The sequence below is a fragment of the Panulirus ornatus genome, chromosome 36 (assembly GCF_036320965.1).
Source record: "Panulirus ornatus isolate Po-2019 chromosome 36, ASM3632096v1, whole genome shotgun sequence".
Lineage (NCBI taxonomy): Eukaryota > Metazoa > Arthropoda > Malacostraca > Decapoda > Palinuridae > Panulirus > Panulirus ornatus.
In genome coordinates, this window is record NC_092259.1 from 16991316 (window position 1) to 17014253 (window position 22938).

At 50.8% G+C, this 22938-nt stretch overlaps 1 protein-coding gene across 2 annotated transcripts in view; it reads left to right on the top strand.

Annotated features, from left to right (window-relative positions):
- Positions 1-5556: 5556 nt before the first annotated feature.
- Positions 5557-22938, top strand: part of LOC139760418 (uncharacterized) — an 857321-nt gene continuing 839939 nt past the window's right edge. For both annotated transcript variants that reach the window (XM_071683590.1, XM_071683591.1), the window contains exon 1: positions 5557-7236. In XM_071683590.1, the coding sequence (XP_071539691.1) occupies positions 6260-7236 (977 nt within the window). In that variant the 5' untranslated portion in view covers positions 5557-6259. The remainder of the gene's footprint in view (positions 7237-22938) is intronic.

The following is a 22938-nucleotide window of genomic DNA, read 5'->3' on the forward strand; positions in this document are numbered from 1 at the left end:
ACAGGACAAGAATTAAATGTTCTGTTTAATCACGTTAAAAACTATGACCATTGTATTGACTGAAGTAACGATAATTCATTCATTAACTGTAACTCCTTTACCATGAGAAATATCACTAAATATTCTATTATCAAATACACAAAGAATTGTAACATCAATATTTGTGAAGATCGATACAAACTGGATAACTCTATTATAGGCAAAATGTGTAAACAGTTCCCTTTCTTGTACACATGATAATATTTATGACCGATATGATGCCAGACCCAAAACACACCAACCCGAACAATGTGATCATTACACGAAAGTGCACTTGGGAACTTATCGTGTTTTATAGGTGTACGCACATCTATGAATTACTTTACACACACACACACACACACACACACACACACACACACACACACACACACACACACACAGTGTACTTACAATAAGATTTTGTCAAGTGACAGACACATCTCGTAACGATCACCACAAGAAAACACATAGTTACGAAGAACCAGTCGTGTGAGTTACAAGTTGACAACTGTTATGTGTGAGGAGAGGATGTGTCGTCTGCTTGTAGACTGAACGCCAGCAGCCACACCGCCTGTGGCTGAGAGAGAAGAAAAGACAGCAACCTGAGAGAGAGAGAGAGAGAGAGAGAGAGAGAGAGAGAGAGAGAGAGAGAGAGAGAGACGACATTTTGTCATCAGACAAGGCTATACCGCACAGCGTTCACTGCATACAAATATGATGCCTTTGCGTGTGTGAGGATCGAACCCACGACCTTGAGCTTATATGAGACTCACGCTCAACTAGAGAGAGAGAGAGAGAGAGAGAGAGAGAGAGAGAGAGAGAGAGAGAGCATTACTTCATCACCAGCAAGGATGCCTGCCAACCATACCCTAGAACTGAATCAGACATGCACCCATGTGCCTCACCTTCCATGACGCGCGCCCCACCACAGTCTCATGCAGGAGGCGGGACCCACCCTTACTGTAGCGCCAGGACCCTCAGGTCCTCCTGCACCGGACACAATCGACCCCGAGGAAACGACAGAGTGGCTTGTGTCGTGTAACAATCGTAACTCCTCTTATCTGCTCTCTGAGGCGCCTCCCCCACCAGCACACCGCCAGCCTCTCCTGTAGCTCCAGCACACCGCCAGCCTCTCCTGTAGCTCCGGCACACCACCAGCCTCTCCTGTAGCTCCAGCACACCGCCAGCCTCTCCTGTAGCTCCAGCACACCACCAGCCTCTCCTGTAGCTCCAGCACACCGCCAGCCTCTCCTGTAGCTCCAGCACACCACCAGCCTCTCCTGTAGCTCCAGCACACCGCCAGCCTCTCCTGTAGCTCCGGCACACCACCAGCCTCTCCTGTAGCTCCAGCACACCGCCAGCCTCTCCTGTAGCTCCGGCACACCACCAGCCTCTCCTGTAGCTCCAGCACACCGCCAGCCTCTCCTGTAGCGTCATGGTCACCACAGCTGGTGAGGTCTTCGGTGGTCTACCCCGACGGTCCAAGCTATGTCCAGGTTGCTGGGCTGGGTCGACCAAGCTGTTGGGTCCTCAGACCCACATAACCCCCCCCCCCCATCCCCCACAGTCTGGCAGGTATGGTACACTGGACCAGGACCTACGTACACACTGGACCAGGACCTACGTACACACTGGACCAGGACCTACGTACACACTGGACCAGGACCTACGTACACACTGGACCAGCCAAGCTGTGAGGCTGCAGCTTCCAACAGCTTGGTCGACCAACTACTGGAATCCAACAACCTGGGCCCAGCTGGCCCTGGTCGCTGGGGTGTAGATCCCCGAAGACTTCTCCTGGTACCAACCAAGGCTCTCTCTCTCTCTCTCTCTCTCTCTCTCTCTCTCTCTCTCTCTCTCTCTCTCTCTCTCTCTCTCTCTCTCTCTCTCTCTCTCTCTCTCTCTCTCTCTCTCTCTCTCTCTCTCTCTCTCTCTCTCTCTCTCTCTCTCTCTCTCTCCTTCACACACACACACACACACACACGTATGCTAGTGTAAGCCAGGTATCCAATTTATCGACCTGTCCAAAGGGAAGGATGAACAGCTGGATTCACTGTGGCCCGACTGCCGCAAACCAGGATTCGAACCCGTGTGGTCGACCCCGGGTGCCCAATGCGTCACGGTTATCAGCGATAACTGCCACACCACCGAGGTCACATGACCACTTCACCTGGAACCCCCCCCCCCCCCCCCCCCCCCAGACACGCCCAACAAGCTGGTGTTTGGAGGACCCGGGCACGAGGCAGCTCCTCGTCATGGGCTCCACCTGAGCTGTCGTTCGACCCAGTCAAGCAGAACCCACTCATTAATGACACTATCAACACTACTGGCCTGCAGGGGGGGGGGGGGGTACAGACGCTACCTCCTGCCTGTCCTACAAGGTCGGGGGGGGGGGGGGGTTATAGGTGTGCTGGCTGGAAGTTCTTCCTTTCTGTATATTTGTTTTTTCTAAGAAATCAAAGAAGAAACCAAGTAAAGACCTTGTGTGTGTGTGTGTGTGTGTGTGTGTGTGTGTGTGTGTGCCCACATGTTCGTGTATATAACGTGTGTGTGTGTGTGTGTGTGTGTGTGTGTGTGTGTGTGTGTGTGTGTGTGTGTGTGTATGTGTGTGTGTGTGTGTGTGTGTGTGTGTGTGTGTGTGTGTGTGTGTGTGTGTGTGTGTATGTGTGTGTGTGTGTGTGCCCACATGTTCGTGTATATAACGTGTGTGTGTGTGTGTGTGTATGTGTGTGTGTGTGTGTGTGTGTGTGTGTGTGTGTGTGTGTGTGTGTGTGTGTATGTGTGTGTGTGTGTGTGTGTGTGTGTGCCCACATGTTCGTGTATATAACGTGTGTGTGTGTGTGTGTGTGTGTGTGTGTATGTGTGTGTGTGTGTGTGTGTGTGTGTGTGTGTGTATGTGTGTGTGTGTGTGTGTGTGTGTGTGTGTGTATGTGTGTGTGTGTGTGTGTGTATGTGTGTGTGTGTGTGTGTGTGTGTATGTGTGTGTGTGTGTGTGTGTATGTGTGTGTGTGTGTGTGTGTGTATGTGTGTGTGTGTGTGTGTGTGTGTATGTGTGTGTATGTGTGTGTGTGTGTATGTGTGTGTGTATGTGTGTGTGTGTGTGTGTGTGTGTGTGTGTGTTAACACATGCGCTGTACATCATTGTTCTTGGTTGTTAGGTTGAGCATCACCAGCGGCTGTACAGCATCACCAGCGGCTGTACAGCATCACCAGCGGCTGTACAGCATCACCAGCAGCTGTACAGCATCACCAGCAGCTGTACAGCATCACCAGCGGCTGTACAGCATCACCAGCGGCTGTACAGCATCACCAGCAGCTGTACAGCATCACCAGCGGCTGTACAGCATCACCAGCGGCTGTACAGCATCACCAGCGGCTGTACAGCATCACCAGCAGCTGTACAGCATCACCAGCGGCTGTACAGCATCACCAGCAGCTGTACAGCATCACCAGCGGCTGTACAGCATCACCAGCGGCTGTACAGCATCACCAGCAGCTGTACGTGTGCAGCTGATTGGTTGATTAAGGTGTTGGTGGTGATGAGGTGTGCCTTGTTGTCCTTCATCATGCAAGATGTAACATTCAGGCGGACCCTACATCACAAGATGGAAAACCTGCTCGAACACAAGGGTTGAGGCAACACAAGGCTTGGACACCAGAACACAAGGGTTGAGGCAACACAAGGCTAGGACACCAGAACACAAGAGTTGAGGCAACACAAGGCTTTGACACCAGAACACAAGAATTGAGGCAACACAAGGCTTGGACATCAGAACACAAGAGTTGAGGCAACACAAGGCTTGGACATCAGAACACAAGGGTTGAGGCAACACAAGGCTAGGACACCAGAACACAAGAGTTGAGGCAACACAAGGCTTGGACATCAGAACACAAGGGTTGAGGCAACACAAGGCTAGGACACCAGAACACAAGAGTTGAGGCAACACAAGGCTTGGACATTAGAACACAAGGGTTGAGGCAACACAAGGCTAGGACACCAGAACACAAGAGTTGAGGCAACACAAGGCTTGGACACCAGAACACAAGGGTTGAGGCAACACAAGTCTAGGACACCAGAACACAAGAGTTGAGGCAACACGAGGCTTGGACATCAGAACACAAGGGTTGAGGCAACACAAGGCTTGGACACCAGAACACAAGGGTTGAGGCAACACAAGGCTAGGACACCAGAACACAAGAATTGAGGCAACACGAGGCTTGGACATCAGAACACAAGGGTTGAGGCAACACAAGGCTAGGACACCAGAACACAAGAGTTGAGGCAACACAAGGCTTGGACATCAGAACACAAGGGTTGAGGCAACACAAGGCTTGGACATTAGAACACAAGGGTTGAGGCAACACAAGGCTTGGACATCAGAACACAAGGGTTGAGGCAACACAAGGCTTGGACATTAGAACACAAGGGTTGAGGCAACACAAGGCTTGGACATCAGAACACAAGAGTTGAGGCAACTTAAGGCTTGGACACCAGAACACAAGAGTTGAGGCAGCACAAGGCTTGGACATCAGAACACAAGAGTTGAGGCAACACAAGGCTTGGACACCAGAACACAAGAGTTGAGGCAACACAAGGCTTGGACACCAGAACACAAGAGTTGAGGCAACACTTACAAAGCGTAGTTATGTGTTACATTAACTCATCTCTGTTAAAGGCTGGGTTTGTTTTCCTTGTGTTACTCGGGGAAGGTTTTGTTTGTTTGTGTAATGTGTTGTTTCTTGGTTCGTGGTAGGTGTTGCGTAGCGTGTGGCCAGGCAGGAGTGTTGCTCTAGGGTGCAACTGCTCAGGTAATTGACAGCCATTCATATTACACGAGTCTTTGCTGTGTAGCAGCGGCCTCTCCCTCCCTCCCTCTCTACCAGGGGGGTGATTACTGTAGTCTGTTGTGACGTCAGAGCTGCCCACGCCGCTATTGGCTGGAATCCTTTAGCACCACCACCACTGGCAGCCTCCTGCAGTCTTGTGTCTCGTTATTTATTACGTTTGTTTTGCTGCCGTGTGTGTGTATGTGTGTGTGTGTGTGTCCCCTACCTGGGCAGTTGGTCACACCTGCGGTGGTGTGTGGTGTGTGGTGGGACGTGGTCACCTGCAGTGTGGTGTGTGGTGGGACGTGGTCACCTGCAGTGTGTGGTGTGTGGTGGGACGTGGTCACCTGCAGTGTGTGGTGTGTGGTGGGACGTGGTCACCTGCAGTGTGTGGTGTGTGGTGGGACGTGGTCACCTGCAGTGTGGTGTGTGGTGGGACGTGGTCACCTGCAGTGTGTGGTGTGTGGTGGGACGTGGTCAGGGTATACAACCGTGCGGGCAGGACGTCGGAGCCTCCTTGCCTTGCAGTTGAGGGCGGTCCTGGTACCTGGCGTCCGACCAATGGCCGGCCCGGACAGGACCACTCTCGAGATATGGCCAATGGGGTGGCCGGGCGGCCATTCTGACCCTCTCTCCGGCACCATCATCAGTAAACCCCCCCCTCTGCCTGAGCACATATTTTGGGTAGGATGATGAGTAAGGAGGAGTGAGGTGGTGGTGAGGAGTGTGTGCAGGTGTTGGTGGTGAAGAGTTCCCGTCTTGTAGTGGTTGTCGAGTGCCAGTGGGTGCCCATCCTCTCCCTCCCCCAGTGTGGCAACCCCTCTCTTCTCTCCTCCTCCTGGGCTTCGGTCAGTCCTGCCCGAGTCCTTCGTCCCTCCGCCTGTGTACGCGTCTCCTCGTCCGGCTGAGGGAGGCCCAGTGCTTATGCAAGTGTTCGTCACAGCTGAGAGTCGGCAAGGTTAAGTGGTCGTCACAGCTGAGAGTCGGCAAGGTTAAGTGGTCGTCACAGCTGAGAGTCGGCAAGGTTAAGTGGTCGTCACAGCTAAGAGTCGGCAAGGTTAAGTGGTCGTCACAGCTAAGAGTCGGCAAGGTTAAGTGGTCGTCACAGCTAAGAGTCGGCAAGGTTAAGTGGTCGTCACAGCTGAGAGTCGGCAAGGTTAAGTGGTCGTCACAGCTGAGAGTCGGCAAGGTTAAGTGGTCGGAAAAGTCAGTGCAAAATCAAAGTGTACAGTTAAGATCAGCAGAATTTTTGCTGTCGAGCATATTATTGTCTTTCCTTCTCTCACTCTGGAAGTGGTCAGTAGGACTCCCTGGAAGTGGTCAGTAGGACTCCCTGGAAGTGGTCAGTAGGACTCCCAGGAAGTGGTCAGTAGGAGTCTGCCTTGTGTGTGCAAGTCGTAGTGTCAGTGAAATGCCTATAGCGCACTACCCCTACACCCCAACCGGCGTCCATCCTGGCTTCTACAGCAGCGATTGCTGTCCAGGACCCCCCGCAGATGCCCTCAGTAGGAGGCCCCAGCCTTCCCTACACACAGGGCCCTCCTTCACGGGAACCCACAGCTGGTGTTCCCCTGCAGGAGGACCCGGTAGCGATGGTGGTCATATGTCAGGGGCCTCACATGGGTCGGCTCCTCATCCTGGCTACCACGGCGCAGGTGACCCGGTAGCTGCTGCCCACAACTCTGGCCAGATTCCATCGCCCGATAATGGGGTCCCTCTGCCACGCCCCCACGTCGGGGGCCCGGTTCCTTACTCCAACAGTGGGGACCCGGGGGAACCGGGTTCCCATAATGGGGACCAAGTGGCACGGCCCCACAACATGGGGCCATACCCAGGCCCCAGTGGCCGAGGCCTGGAGCCACAGGGTCAGCTCGGGAGGCTAGTGTCTGGGGGCTACCCGACGGGTGGAGTCGTGAGCAACGACGGGAGACACATGATGTACCCACCACTGCCCATGATGGATCACCGGGGGCTTCCCTACCCCGACCCCCGCAGACACAGCTACGCAGCCATGCAGCAATACCCATCCTTCGCCACCACCATGGACGCAGGACCGGCTGCGTACGAGCAGGGCATGTACCGCCCGCCTGCCGCCATGCAGCTCTGCCAGGTCTATCCTGACTGTCGGGTTAATGGTAGTTATGGTAGCTACATCCAGCAGCCTGTTAGAGGTGGAGGAGAGCAGCAGCAGCAGCCCCAGGTCTCCCCGGAGTGTGGACACCCCCAGGTGGGACAGAACAGCCTCCCTGTCACAACCAAAGTTGAGCCAGACGCCGAGCAGTGGAGCGATGGAGACCTGCTGGAGCGCGTGGAGCAGGTGCCTCCCCAGACGGAGGAGGCGCCGACGCTGGTGTGCCGGGAGTACACGAAGCCACGACGCAGAAGAAGGTAACATGTTCCTCCTCCTGCTGTTGTTAGGTTCCTTGTGTGTGGCGCCTCTAACCTTGCTTCATTATCCATGTACTGCCGGGCGTTGTGTGCCAACACTTCATTCATGTATTCTCGTGGACTGAAAATTCCCTTCTGCTTTTTCCTATGGTAAATATTGTACAAATATCCTGAATATTACTCCACGGTGAACATTACATTTTCTACACCAGCTTCGGCACCAGGTCGCATACTCGATATTGCAATTGTAAAAGTGAAACAAAAAAATAATAAACGCCGACGTTTGGTAATGAAGCAGACGATTGTGCCTTTTTTTCATTGCATCATGACATGAGTTAGTAAAGGTCATCTTGCAACTTTGTATTGCAGTGTCTCATGTATTACATGTGTACGACGAAGGTAAGAACATCTTTTGATGATGAGCCGAATTGTGGCGGATTGTATGTATCACAGGTAGGTGTTGAGGGAGCAGATGCCCTCATAACAAGCTTGTTAAGACAGCAGGTTAACAAGCCTCACTTAAATGTATCGACCAATGACGTCATCGATGGTAATCCTTGCGGGGGGGGGGGGGGGGGGTGTTGGATTCTGACGAGGAAACTTGCATGATACTGACGCTGGTGTTCACTGAGGCTATACTGACGCTGGTGTTCACTGAGGCTATACTGACGCTGGTGTTCACTGAGGCTGGCAAGGTCGTATGGGTAGGTTTCCATCTGGGCTGCAGGTGAGGCGACCGTCCGGCCGGGCATGATGAGAGAGGAGCCGTCGTGGGGTCGTCCTCAGGTCATGCTGAGCACAAGGATGATCTCTGCAGCCACTGTAGACAACGAACATTGTTCAGCGAGACTTATGTATTTCTATTATAATATGGTCGTCTCGTGTGTGTGTGTGTGTGTGTGGACCCACGGAGGAAGCTCCAAGACAATTGATGACTTAAACAGTTAACTATATTTTATCCATTTTCTCGACAGCATTGAATTTTGCTGGCTGCTGGATTCGTATAGTTAAGGGAAAATAGGATTTGTTTTTCTGTTAAAGAAAAAAAATCCGCGGGAGATAGTGGACAAGGGTCCGGAGGGCCCGAATCTGCTGTTATTTACATGTGTTTTTTAATGATAATTGTGAATGACGTCAGCACGACAGCAAACCTGAAACTGAATCTCACAGCTCGATCGTTTGAGCACGACAGTTCGAACCTAAATCTGTGATGACCTGGCCTTTGACTTCACCTTATGATGACCATCATCATGATGATGAACTATGTGATCAACACGATGTAAGAGAAGCAAGACGGACAGACTGAAGTACCAGAAGTATAAGACTCACAACATGAGACCTGTATAAGGTATGGATGAAATATATAACAAGACGTAAACTTTAGCAATATAAGATAGACTTAACGCAGTGTTGTCTGTACTGACCAGGCCTCACTTGTTGATAGATGTCACACAGACGCTCTACATAGATGGATTCCTGAAGAGCAGTCACCAATCAGGCAGAAAACTGGGTTTATTATGTCTGATGAAGAGACGGTGTTCAACAGTCACAGTCTTGTAGATAATGTGATTATATACGAAAGTGCACTCGGCTTATCGTGTTTCATTATGCCTCCTGGTTGCCTCAGGTGACAACATAAAAACACGCTTCCGTAGTGGGACTGATGCTCCGAGAGGAACACAAGGACACACGAAGACGAGAGGCAGAGGTTGACACACGAAGACGAGAGGCAGAGGTTGACACACAGGAAGAATATAGTGACAGACGGAGTGAATGTGGACACGAGGAACGTGTAGGCACCGTTGATTGAGACAGCACAGGAGGGAGGATGCAGAGAACATGACACAGAGAGCGTGAAGCAAGACACAGCTGAGGATAAAGGAGAAGGAAAGAGGGTAAGCCTCGACCACAAACTGCAAGTCTATAGATGTATTATGTTAGGCATATGAAGGTTGGGCAAGTGTGGCACATAAACAGGACACTGCTGACTTAAACACCCAGGAAATGTCTGGACCAGGTTCAGCAGCACAGAAGCCGCACCTTCCTCGATGGATATATGGCCCATTAACCAGAAACCTGCAGGTCATCTTCTGAGGAAGGGTGTTGCATTAACCAGAAACCTGCAGGTCATCTTCTGAGGAAGGGTGTTGCATTAACCAGAAACCTGCAGGTCATCTTATGAGGAAGGGTGTTGCATTAACTGTGAGGCTCATCATCAGGTCAGGAGAGGACAACACATCATGAGGTAGGGAGAGGACAACACATCATGAGGTGGGGAGAGGACAACACGTCATGAGGTGGGGAGAGGACAACACATCGTGAGGTAGGGAGAGGACAACACGTCATGAGGTAGGGAGAGGACAACACATCGTGAGGTAGGGAGAGGACAACACATCATGAGGTAGGGAGAGGACAACACATCATGAGGTGGGGAGAGGACAACACGTCATGAGGTAGGGAGAGGACAACACATCGTGAGGTAGGGAGAGGACAACACATCATGAGGTGGGGAGAGGACAACACATCATGAGGTAGGGAGAGGACAACACATCATGAGGTAGGGAGAGGACAACACATATACCCCAGGCAGAGCAACAGACGCGCCAGTGTCAACACAATCTGTAACAAATATATGTAAAAAATTAAATTCCGGTCTGCTGGTGCCAGTCAACCAGAGTCCAGCGGGCCCGAATCTGCTGTTATTGAGGCAATGTCGTACATTAGTGATCTTCGTGAATGGTCTGACAAACATGGGAGGAAACGAAGGATGTGGAAGCCACCTGGAGTGAGCCTGGCTCTGTCTTGTACCACATGATTGAAAGACAATCTTCCTCACACACATGAAGCCAAGCTCAGTGACAGCCAAAACAGCTCAGCCTAACGTGAAATTATCGAGACAATTTTCATAAACAAAAAGCAAAACAACAAAGCAAGAAGTGTAATGTCTTTATTCATCAGGAGGCGGGGATTAAGAAGGTAAAAAATCCTACTTATTAGTGTTTTATTAACGTAAGACAGACACAACGGTTGCATCAGTCTTCACAGACACTCACATGAAAGGTAACATTTGACGATAACACTTGGATTCCAAATTACAACCTATGTACTGGGTGTTATAGGGGGGACGTGAGGAGGAGTTGGGTTGTACGTAATTTAGATCTTCACAGATGCCATGTGAAGTGTTGAATCCCTCTGATGTCTTGGTAGACGCCCGGGGCACCAGTTACCCGTGGAGGGAGAGAGAGTCTCTGGACTTGTGTCTTGATTCCAGACAGTTTAGAACTGACTTACATTATCCCATCCCCGTAAACACGGGAGAATAACGCTTCGTCAAATACACCGGCCGGATGAACGACCAATCACGTAGTTAAGGTTGTTAAGGGACGGCTATCAGGTAAGTTGATCGACATCTTTTCTTAAAAAGACAAATGCCTGACCACGAGTTTTCCTCAGTGGCTTGAAGGTTGTCGTCCAGTGGCAGGGTCGCTGGAGAACACACAGTAATCTGGCGACGTGATAGACATGTGATAGACACAGGAACAACAGGGGTTGTGGCTTGGTAGATGTACCACATTTTGCCACTAAGAGTTGTCAACATGTTGTAAATCACAACCAGATCCTAAATTCCCCGAAGAACACATATTTACCATCTCTTTCCGAACGTGGCGTAAACACAAACCATAGTTCCATACCATCGTCTGCTGATGATCCCAGATGTACCGTGGGATGATCCCAGATGTGCTATGGGATGATCCCAGATGCAGCGTGGGATGATCCCAGATGCACCGTGGGATGATCCCAGATGCACCGTGGGATGATCCCAGATGCAGCGTGGGATGATCCCAGATGCACCGTGGGATGATCCCAGATGCAGCGTGTGATGATCCCAGATGCACCGTGGGATGATCCCAGATGCACCGTGGGATGATCCCAGATGCACCGTGGGATGATCCCAGATGCAGCGTGGGATGATCCCAGGTGCACCGTGGGATGATCCCAGATGCAGCGTGTGATGATCCCAGATGCACCGTGGGATGATCCCAGATGTACCGTGGGATGATCCCAGATGTGCTATGGGATGATCCCAGATGCAGCGTGGGATGATCCCAGATGCACCGTGGGATGATGCCAGATGTACCGTGGGATGATCCCAGATGCACCGTGGGATGATCCCAGATGCACCGTGGGATGATCCCAGATGCACCGTGGGATGATCCCAGATGCACCGTGGGATGATCCCAGATGCAGCGTGGGATGATCCCAGATGCACCGTGGGATGATCCCAGATGCACCGTGGGATGATCCCAGATGCAGCGTGGGATGATCCCAGATGCACCGTGGGATGATCCCAGATGCACCGTGGGATGATCCCAGATGCACCGTGGGATGATCCCAGATGCGCCGTGGGATGATCCCAGATGCACCGTGGGATGATCCCAGATGCAGCGTGTGATGATCCCAGATGCACCGTGGGATGATCCCAGATGTACCGTGGGATGATCCCAGATGTGCTATGGGATGATCCCAGATGCACCGTGGGATGATCCCAGATGCAGCGTGGGATGATCCCAGATGCAGCGTGGGATGATCCCAGATGCACCGTGGGATGATCCCAGGTGCACCGTGGGATGATCCCAGGTGCACCGTGGGATGATCCCAGATGTACCGTGGGATGATCCCAGGTGCACCGTGGGATGATCCCAGGTGCACCGTGGGATGATCCCAGATGCGCCGTGGGATGATGCCAGATGCACCGTGGGATGATCCCAGGTGCACCGTGGGATGATCCCAGATGTACCGTGGGATGATCCCAGGTGCACCGTGGGATGATCCCAGGTGCACCGTGGGATGATCCCAGGTGCACCGTGGGATGATCCCAGGTGCACCGTGGGATGATCCCACGGTGCACCGTGGGATGATCCCAGGTGCACCGTGGGATGATCCCAGGTGCACCGTGGGATGATCCCAGATGTACCGTGGGATGATCCCAGGTGCACCGTGGGATGATCCCAGGTGCACCGTGGGATGATCCCAGATGTACCGTGGGATGATCCCAGGTGCACCGTGGGATGATCCCAGGTGCACCGTGGGATGATCCCAGATGCGCCGTGGGATGATCCCAGGTGCACCGTGGGATGATCCCAGGTGCACCGTGGGATGATGATCATTACATGACATTATCATAACGACAGAGGACACAGTTCAGGTGTAGGAGCAGACCTCAGCCGGTCACCTGCCTTGTGAGCAGAGCAAATGTTCACTTATTGTAGATGTGATTTTGATCGACTTGTGCGGGGAACCCCGGCAGGTTGTGCGCTCCGTGCTCATCGTGTGAGTGGTCGCGCAAATGGATGACAGAGGTTGTAAAGAAAAGCGTTAACAACCAGCGCCACTTGCAGGAAAGTGCCTGGCTGGATGACACGAACCTTGAAGACGAGACAAGTACAGCAGGTGAGAAATTATAATATCCTCTCTTTATGTTCGAGGCTCCAGCCATGCACGGACGAAAGTCGTGATGGTAAGTAGGCGTTGATCGTCGTATGGAAAGGGGTTACAGAGGGACAAATAAGAAGTAATGAAAAAAGAAAGGGTCTTTTACAAAGGATCGGGTCGAGGTTGTCAGGAAAGACAGGAGGAGGTAAAGAGTTGCAAACCTTCGCAGTGTAGGGAAGGAAGACATGTGGCAGTGACCCACCCACAAGTCTCCGACGGCCTCGTCGTAATCATGTGACGCAGTGGTTTGCCCGCTTGTGTGAGGTATAGCCAGTGGTGGAGTCGAGCACCCAGGGAGCAGCAGCCTGGGCCCAGCTGGGGTCAAGCCCTCCGAAGTCTTCCAGAGGTTGTCTCCTGAGCTCCCGGCACCAGACACCAGTGTAATGTGATGTACGGAAGAGAGATGGTCGGGGAGGGGCTGGGGGCCGCCTCCCAGGGAGGTGAGAGCAATATGGGACAAAAGTTGGGTCAAGATAACGAATTTCATTTCTGTTATGTTAACGTTAACAACAGCAGTTGTGAAGCTAACCCTTGCAAGAACCCCTCGTGCGTGCGTGCGTGCGTGCGTGCAAGTTGGCCACGTACCTGAAGCCGTGCAAGAAGAATTTCCTAAACTGAAATTTCATTGTGTCGCGAAGGAGGATTTGACTTGTCTTGGTCGAGACATGTTGTGGCTGAAGCATCTCTCAGTAGACCAGAAAATAAGCCAGTCACTCCTGAATGTTATTGTTGCGTTTTCATCTATTTACCTGGTATGTGAAGTGAATCTACTTACCTTGTACGTGAAGTAGATGTACTTACCTTGTACGTGAAGTAGATGTACTTACCTGGTACATAAAGTAGGTTTTCCTACGTTGGTCAACATGATCAAGAAGCAAGGTAGATGTGGAGGATGATCACTGTTGTGACCTCACCAGATGAAACCAAATATCACTCACTCACTCAGTCAGTCAGATGACCACCAACATCTCATCAGTGATGACCACTACCTGTCTCCATCCCTACCTACCTACCTACCTGCCTGCCTGCCTGCCTGCCTGCCTGCCTGCCTGCCTACCTACCTACCTACCTACCTACCTACCTACCTGCCTGCCTGCCTGCCTGCCTGCCTGCCTACCTACCTACCTACCTACCTACCTACCTACCTGCCTGCCTGCCTGCCTGTCTGCCTGCCTGCCTACCTACCTACCTACCTACCTACCTACCACCCTACCTACCTGCCTGCCTGCCTGCCTGCCTGCCTGCCTGCCTGCCTGCCTACCTACCTACCTACCTACCTACCTACCTACCTGCCTGCCTGCCTGCCTGCCTGCCTGCCTGCCTACCTACCTACCTACCTACCTACCTACCTACGTACCTACCTACCTGCCTGCCTGCCTGCCTGCCTGTCTGCCTACCTACCTACCTACCTACCTACCTACCTACCTACCTACCTACCTACCTACCTACCACCCTACCTACCTGCCTGCCTGCCTGCCTACCTACCTACCTACCTACCTACCTACCTACCTACCTACCTACCTACCTACCACATATGTAACTTACCGTCTGGTGTGTGAGCTGGTGAGTTAAGCGTTGGTGAGCTGCTTGTGTCAACGTTTGGTTTTATTGTACTTCCATTCTTCTGTTGTACAATAACTTTTCATTTAGTTGTATTAGCATCATCAGATATATAAACACAATATGCTTCATAATTATTTGTACTAATGCACACAGTAACTGTCTTAAAATTATAAACATTTTTGGTTTATGTAATGATTAGTTTCTGATTATGTATTTACTGCTATGGAAATCAGAGTAAATTTTTATTCAATTGTAGTTACTATTTCCAATTAATATTATATGCTTTATTAAAACTTGTGCATAAATATAATAAAACTGAAATATAGAAGCAGAAATACTTTATTCATTCATTCAGTAACTCAAACTCCAGTAATCAATAAGTTATCAGTATGAAGATCTAATCCTGCATCACCAGGTAAGTACCGTCTACAGGTGGGAAAATAACTGATTGTTATTGTTTGATGAAACTTGAAATGGTTGTGGTGGGGGAGGGGGAGGGGGGGGGTATCCAGGACTGTGGTGAGAGGGGACGCCAGGCCAAGTCATGGAGGAAGCAGCGGTGGTGTGCGGGAATGATCCATCCGCGCACTTGACACACTTCACCTGTACGTTCCCATCTTGTGTTCAGTATTACTGAAGGAATGACACAAGTGATGCCAGCTACCAGCCAGACTCCCGCACTGATGAACCAGCTCTGAGAACCAGCTCTGAGAACCAACTGTGAGAACCAGCTGTGAGAACCAACTGTGAGAACCAGCTGTGAGAACCAACTGTGAGAACCAACTGTGAGAACCAGCTGTGAGAACCAGCTGTGAGAACCAGCTGTGAGAACCAACTGTGAGAACCAACTGTGAGAATCAGCTCTGAGAACCAGCTCTGAGAACCAACTGTGAGAACCAACTGTAAGAACCAGCTGTGAGAACCAACTGTGAGAACCAACTGTGAGATAACATGGAAGACGTGAGGCTACGAGGTGATTAAGCGCCGGTCTTGAGAATGATCATAGGTTTCTCTAATCTCGATCCAACACGGAATTCAAAGATAAATTCCTCTTAGTATTGGATTCAGACTTGTAGGCACAGGTTTTACCTCGAACGAGGCGAAGTACTTTTTCTTCAACAGGATTGTTAACATCATTTGCCAGTTAGAGTGATTAACATCAGTAGTAGAGCTACGTTTCCCAGCCTAGACTTGATGAAGGATTGGCTCCAGATACACGTGTGTCGTTGATAATTCTGGGCATCATACGAAAAGTATTCTGGTCTGCCATGTTCGGAGTACCTCACGTATGTCTTTCTGCTCCTACCGCACTCATCCAGGAGTGTCTCTTGGCTGCCACACTCAAACAACCTCGTTAGGACGGAATCATCTGTTGTCTGAATATCATGGTAAAGTGAACCATGGCTGCTACAGAGGGTGAGTAGGTGAGGTTGTGAGGTCGTGCTGGCTGTGTTGTCATCAGTAGGGTCGGCCGGGACTCCACCGTGTCTCGTATACAGATGCACATCCTCCTCCCTTGATGTAGGAGCACGACAGACAGAGGCAGTTGTTAGTGTTATGTGGGGTGGGTGTGCCAGACAGGTTAGCTGGTTTATTGTGCTGAGTGCAACAATTGCAGATGATTCAGTAGAGACGAGGAGGATATTTGTTGGGGTTTTGAGAGGTGGGCTGACTTTGGGGGTTTAGAGGCTTAAACTAGGTTGAGTCTTAACTTAAGCAGGTTGCGTATCACCCACTTGAAAATCTTGTTTGAGTTTGTAGAGGAAATTGTGATGGAATCAGGACGCAGATCGAAAAAAAGAGAGGCAGCAAGGGATGTAAAGGAGGCGTAGGAATGGAGTGACGAGTTGTGAGCATGCGTTTATCTGTTATTGTCGAGAAAAAGGAGGAAGATTGTGGGAGACAGTGCAGCACCCGAGGGAACCCCGCTGGTGAGAGGGAGACCTCGACCCGTCGGCAGATGTGGAGGTAAGACAGCCGAGGAAAAGTGCAGGAATACAGTGAGGGAGGGAAGCTAGGTGAAGAAAGTTTGGAGATGAGACTCCAGTGCCACACCTTGTCAGAAGCTTTGGTCATAGTTAGGTGTGTAACATTACCATTGTCTCTCAGACATGCAGAGTAGGCGTGTGCGTGAGACGGAAGCACATACTTGGTGGAGCTTGCCTTCCAGAAACCATAATGAGTTGCCAGCCATTACGTTTTTGCCGTATTTATATATATATATATATATATATATATATATATATATATATATATATATATATATATATATATATATATATATATATATATATATATATTTCTTTTCTTTTCTTTCAAACTATTCGCCATTTCCCGCATTAGCGAGGTAGCGTTAAGAACAGAGGACTGGGCCTTGAGGGAATACCCTCACCTGGCCCAATTCTCTGTTCCTTCTTTTGGAAAACTAAAAAAAAAACGAGAGGGGAGGATTTCCAGCCCCCCGCTCCCTCCCCTTTTAGTCGCCTTCTACGACACGCAGGGAATACGTGGGAAGTATTCTTTCTCCCCTATCCCCAGGGATATATATATATATATATATATATATATATATATATATATATATATATATATATATATATATATATATATATATTTTTTTTTTTTTTTATACTATTCGCCATTTCCCGCGATAGCGAGGTAGCGTTAAGAACAGAGGACTGGGCCTTTGAGGGAATATCTTCACCTGGCCCCCTTCTCTGTTCCTTCTTTTGGAAAATTAAAAAAAAACGAGAGGGGAGGATTTCCAGCCCCCCGCTCCCTTCCCTTTTAGTCGCCTTCTACGACACGCAGGGAATACGTGGGAAGTATTCTTTCTCCCCTATCTATCTATCTATCTATATATATATATATATATATATATATATATATATATATATATATATATATATATATATTTAGATGAATACAGCAGTACGACTTGTCTCAGTAAAATACGTTTTTTGACATTCTGGTCGTATGTTGATATATTGTACATGTGTATGAAATGTATGGGAGGTTCACACAGGAGTGTACTGTCCAACGTATAGTGTATGTTTTCATCATTATACACATAACGCAGTGTACACAGTAACACTCGCACATCGGTCAGTTAACGACCATTACGTGGGAATGACCTCACTAGTTGTCGCAGGTCGGCCTGACCAACTGTGCGATGATTATATACTTGTGTCACTCGACTGGTCCTGCTCTCAGACCAGACCCTCGTAAGTCTTCAGAAAGTCGTACAAAATTATCATGTAGAGAAGTGGATCAGACATCACTAGTTGTCCACCATAACATAACAGGAAGCTGTGCAGCCAGGAGTGAACATGTGAGGACAGACAAACATGAGAACTTCTGCTGACTGAGGTCGACGACCGAAAATGCAAAACTGCTGACCAGATAATTTGATGGTTTTCAAGTGAACCATTAATGTGGACTATGTATATGTAGGTATACGACTGGAGATAAGTTTGAACACTGGAGATCACAATCTCCTGTATGGAAACTGCAGATTGTATCGCGCGCGGTAGTTTCGTTTTGCAAAATATTTATTTATCCTCAAAATTTCTGACTTTTGCCATTTGTTCCCTTTTTTTTTTTTTTTTGCCAAAGTTGGCAGGTGTGCGTAATGATGATCAGGGAGACTGCGATCGCAGAAGTGTAAACAAAAGGGTGTTGAGAAGGGAGGGATTTAAATGCTCTACAGATAGTTGAAGTCTGGACGGTGGTTGGAATGGATGGGTCGGTCATTGCTCTTGGGAACAGACTGACCCAGTAGTGCATGTGTTCAAGAAAAGAGACAAACTTGGATTGTTAAACAGAATCGGAGCAGACGAGTGAGTCCAGGGATACGTACACAGACACACTCGGTAAAAACCCTCTAGTGGAGGCCCTTGTGTCCAGATAGAGCAATGCTGTTGAGACTCCACGGGGAAGGGCAGGTGACAGGAGACATGTTGGTTTTCTGTGTTGGTGTCGTAAAGTTGATGGTCGGAAGATGACAGCAGAGCAGAAGAGGTTACTAGGAGGGGCTTATGGTTGTTAAGACTGGGAGTAGGGCTTGAGGGAAATTAAGTCATCCAAGATGGAATTAGAGAAGAAAAGAGAAAGAAAAAAGGTTGGTTTTTGGAAGGAAAAGACAACTGTTTTCCGGAAAAAGTGGTGAGGTTGTCACACTTTCTCTGGATAAACAAGAACTTCGCCTCACAGATAACTTGTTTGTAGTGATTCCCAGCTGAGACGGAAGCTGGATGTAAGTTGGAGAATGTGATGAGTAAGTCTTAAAATAAGAGATAATAAATGCTTCCATCCCCACAACAGTGACCTCCGCCTCCAGACGAGGCACGGCGATCTGCCCATGCAAAACCAGAAAAGAATTTCTGTATGTTAGTCCTGTGAGGTTGTGACGTGCCGGTGTAGAAGGACCTGATGGAGGCGGAGGCGGAGGCGGAGGTGGATAGAAATACGTGCACAAGACTGACGTCCGTCGCACCAGCTGTGGGTGAGGTTGTGTAGCTACAACATCAAGACGGACCTGAGGTGCAACACAGATCGAACACTGCAGACAGAAGCACGAGGATGTAGTTCCCTGTGTGTTAGGTTAGTCGTCCAGACGGTCTGGAACACGCGAGAGGCTCTGACCCCCCAGGACCTCAGCCAGTCTGTAAGGTCTATGATGAAGTGTCCGTTGTTGAGGACCACCTCAGCTGGAAGATGTTATAAAGTTTGTCGATATAAAGTAGAGTAGGAGGACCAGAGGAAGAGAAATGATGGTTGTTAGTAAGACGAATTTTGAGCCAGACTTCATCAAACGTCGGGAGTTTCGAGGTGGCAGAGGCGTGTCGCTGGTGTCCTGGTATAAACTTTCACTCGTTCATTGATCAGTATCTTGGAGTATACGTGGTGGATGGTGTGAGTGGGGCCAGTATCTTGGAGTATACGTAGTGGGTGATGTGAGTGGGGCCAGTATCTTGGAGTATACGTAGTGGGTGGTGTGAGTGGGGCCAGTACCTTGGAGTATACGTAGTGGGTGATGTGAGTGGGGCCAGTACCTTGGAGTATACGTAGTGGGTGATGTGAGTGGTGTTAGTTGGAACGTTGTTAAACTCTGGTCTTACAGCGGAGTGAGAGGTTAGGAGAGCCACCACGCAGGTGGCGGGGACTTGCAAGACGTCGCATCTTGGTGAAATGAAGGAAACCAGTGAGTCAGGTATATGAGAGGGTGGCGACGGTGCGGGTGGGGAGTCCTGCAGTAGCCTGGGCCCCTCCCTCAGGTCGGCAGGAGAGGGTCTCACAGTACGCCATGACGTCAGGGACTGGGAGCCACGAGAGCGACTTTGCCATGTTTCTATTTACCATTTGTGGAGGGAAGAAGATGGCAAGAGAATCAGAATGAAGGAAAGCAGGAGATAAATGAGGAGGATAGATGGATCATGTATATAGAAGGAAGATATGATCACTCTTGTAGTTTGAATGAGACACCCACTTCAACACCCACTCGTCAACACCCACTCGTCAACACCCACCAGTACAACCCAGGGAGGTTTGCTCTCCACAACTTGTTACAAAATTATAGTTATGAAGTGACCAACGATTTCCTATAGTCCTCATTGATTCACTCAAGAGTGTGAAGGGTTGGCCATGATTGAGAGAACTAACAACACAGCATGTACCAGTGGAGTCTTGACCCATGTTACTACTACACTCCGCACTGGCAGAGTCCAGACATGTGTGCCGCTACACTCCACACGGGCAGAGTCCAGACATGTGTGCCGCTACACTCCACACTGGCAGAGTCCAGACATGTGTGCCGCTACACTCCACACTGGCAGAGTCCAGACATGTGTACCGCTACACTCCACACTGGCAGAGTCCAGACATGTGTACCGCTACACTCCACACTGGCAGAGGCCGGCCATGTGTGCCGCTACACTCCACACTGGCAGAGGCCGGCCATGTGTGCCGCTACACTCCACACTGGCAGAGGCCGGCCATGTGTGCCGCTACACTCCACACTGGCAGAGGCCGGCCATGTGTACCGCTACACTCCACACTGGCAGAGGCCGGCCATGTGTACCGCTACACTCCACACTGGCAGAGGCCGGCCATGTGTACCGCTACACTCCACACTGGCAGAGGCCGGCCATGTGTACCGCTACACTCCACACTGGCAGAGGCCGGCCATGTGTACCGCTACACTCCACACTGGCAGAGGCCGGCCATGTGTACCACTACACTCCACACGGGCAGAGGCCGGCCATGTGTACCACTACACTCCACACGGGCAGAGGCCGGCCATGTGTACCGCTACACTCCACACTGGCAGAGGCCGGCCATGTGTACCGCCACAACCACAGTTTCGTGAGTCACTTGTGGTGTGAACATCAGCTTCCTCATGTACAACCATGATTAAATAACTTATGTAATGACTCGTTATTTGATGACTATAACGTAACGAGTTAAGAAACTGTAAGTAAGGTGGACATATGTGCGGCACTGGTGGTCAAGCTCTCTCTCTCTCTCTCTCTCTCTCTCTCTCTCTCTCTCTCTCTCTCTCTCTCTCTCTCTCTCTCCCTCCATCAGACTTTATCCCACCCAAACTCCCCACCAAACCTGTCAAGCCTGATACACATGACATGCCAGCTGATAAGGTGGAGATAACCGAGCTCTGGCGCTGATAGTAACCCAGACCAGCTTTATATTGACCTGATGATGACGCAAGTGTGCGTCACCGTGCACGTCACCAGACCAGCTTTATATTGACCTGATGATGACGCAAGTGTGCGTCACCGTGCACGTCACCAGACCAGCTTTATATTGAGCTGATGATGACGCAAGTGTGCGTCACCGTGCACGTCATGACTGAGGTTGTACACCATGATAACATGACGTCATCACCTGTCCCACATGTTGTACACCATGATAACATGACGTCATCATTACCAGACCAGCCAGGCTCCGTTGGTTGCCTACGTACGTAGACTGACGGGTCGCGACCCCTAACAGCCTGGTTGAGTAGAGGAGCAAGATGACGCAGCTTTACTGCCGGGTGGAATTAAGGCGAAGGTCATCTGAACCGTTGTGGGGTTCAGCCCGTTGTACGAGGCGATACGACCCTTTGGTATAATGACTTGGTCGTTGACCTGATGCTTATTAGTCATACTCAGGGGTCGTACTGAGGCGCTCGTGTCGTACCCAAGGGTCGTACTGACGCGTTCGTGTCGTACTGACGCGCTCGTGCCGTACCGTTGTACCCAAGGGTCGTGCTGACGCGCTCGTGTCGTACCGTCGTACCCAAGGGTCGTACTGACGCGCTCGTGTCGTACCGTCGTACCCAAAGGTCGTACCGAGGCGCTCGTGTCGTACCGTCGTACGCAAGGGTCGTACTGACGCGCTCGTGTCGTACCTTCGTACCCAAGGGTCGTGCTGACGCGCTCGTGTCGTACCGTCGTACCCGAGGGTCGTCCTGACGCGTTCGTGTCGTGCCGTCGTATCCAAGGGTCGCACTGACGCACTCGTGTCGTACCGTCGTACCAAAGGGTCGCACTGAGGCGCTCGTGTCGTACCTTCGTACCCAAGGGTCGTACTGACGCGCTCGTGTCGCACCGTCGTACCCAAGGGTCGTACTGACGCCTCGTGTCGTACCGTCGTACCCAAGGGTCGTATTGTCGCTCTCGTGTCGTACCGTCGTACCTAAGGGTCGTGCTTACGCGCTCGTGTCGTACCGTCGTACCCAAGGGTCGTACTGCCGCTCAAGTATCGTACCGTCGTACCCAAGGGTCGTGTTATTGCGCTCAAGGAGTGTATCGTCGCACTCATGAATGACGCGCTCGTGTTGGCGGGCGGGGCGTACCGTGGCGGCCAGATAACCCGACGTGCTGTATACAACGTCAGTGTGAGGGCGGGAGGCACAGTCGTGCGACGTGCTGTATACAACGTCAGTGTGAGGGCGGGAGGCACAGTCGTGCGACGTGCTGTATACAACGCCAGTGTGAGGGCAGGAGGCACAGTCGTGCGACGTGCTGTATACAACGTCAGTGTGAGGGCAGGAGGCACAGTCGTGCGACGTGCTGTGTACAACGTCAGTGTGAGGGCGGGAGGCACAGTCGTGCGACGTGCTGTATACAACGCCAGTGTGAGGGCAGGAGGCACAGTCGTGCGACGTGCTGTATACAACGCCAGTGTGAGGGCAGGAGGCACAGTCGTGCGACGTGCGTGCGTCCCTCGTCGCACGGAACATTAGAGGTGAAGTGTGCACCAGACGGAGGCAGGGGACGTAGCATGTCATTATTATGACCACAACTCTGCCGGGCCTCACGTGTGAGCAGCCACGATCACCCTGCCTCACTGCCTGTGCCAGACCCACACATGCTTCCCTTCCATGTGACGTTCACGATGGCATGTTCAGCATGATGTTACTTGTGAAGTTATCGTTAGTAATAAGCGCTACCGGACTCCGCCTGCACGTGCGTTCGGCTGCGAGTGAAAGAGTTCGCCTTCAGCGAGGCTGTATCAGTCGCAGTGCCGTCTCGGAGAAGGACTTTCCACTCCAAAGGAATCCATCCTGCCCCTGCCTCTGATTGTAGCGCAGCCGTCATGCTGCAGCTGACCCTGGAGAAGAAGTCTCTGGGTTGTATGATAATG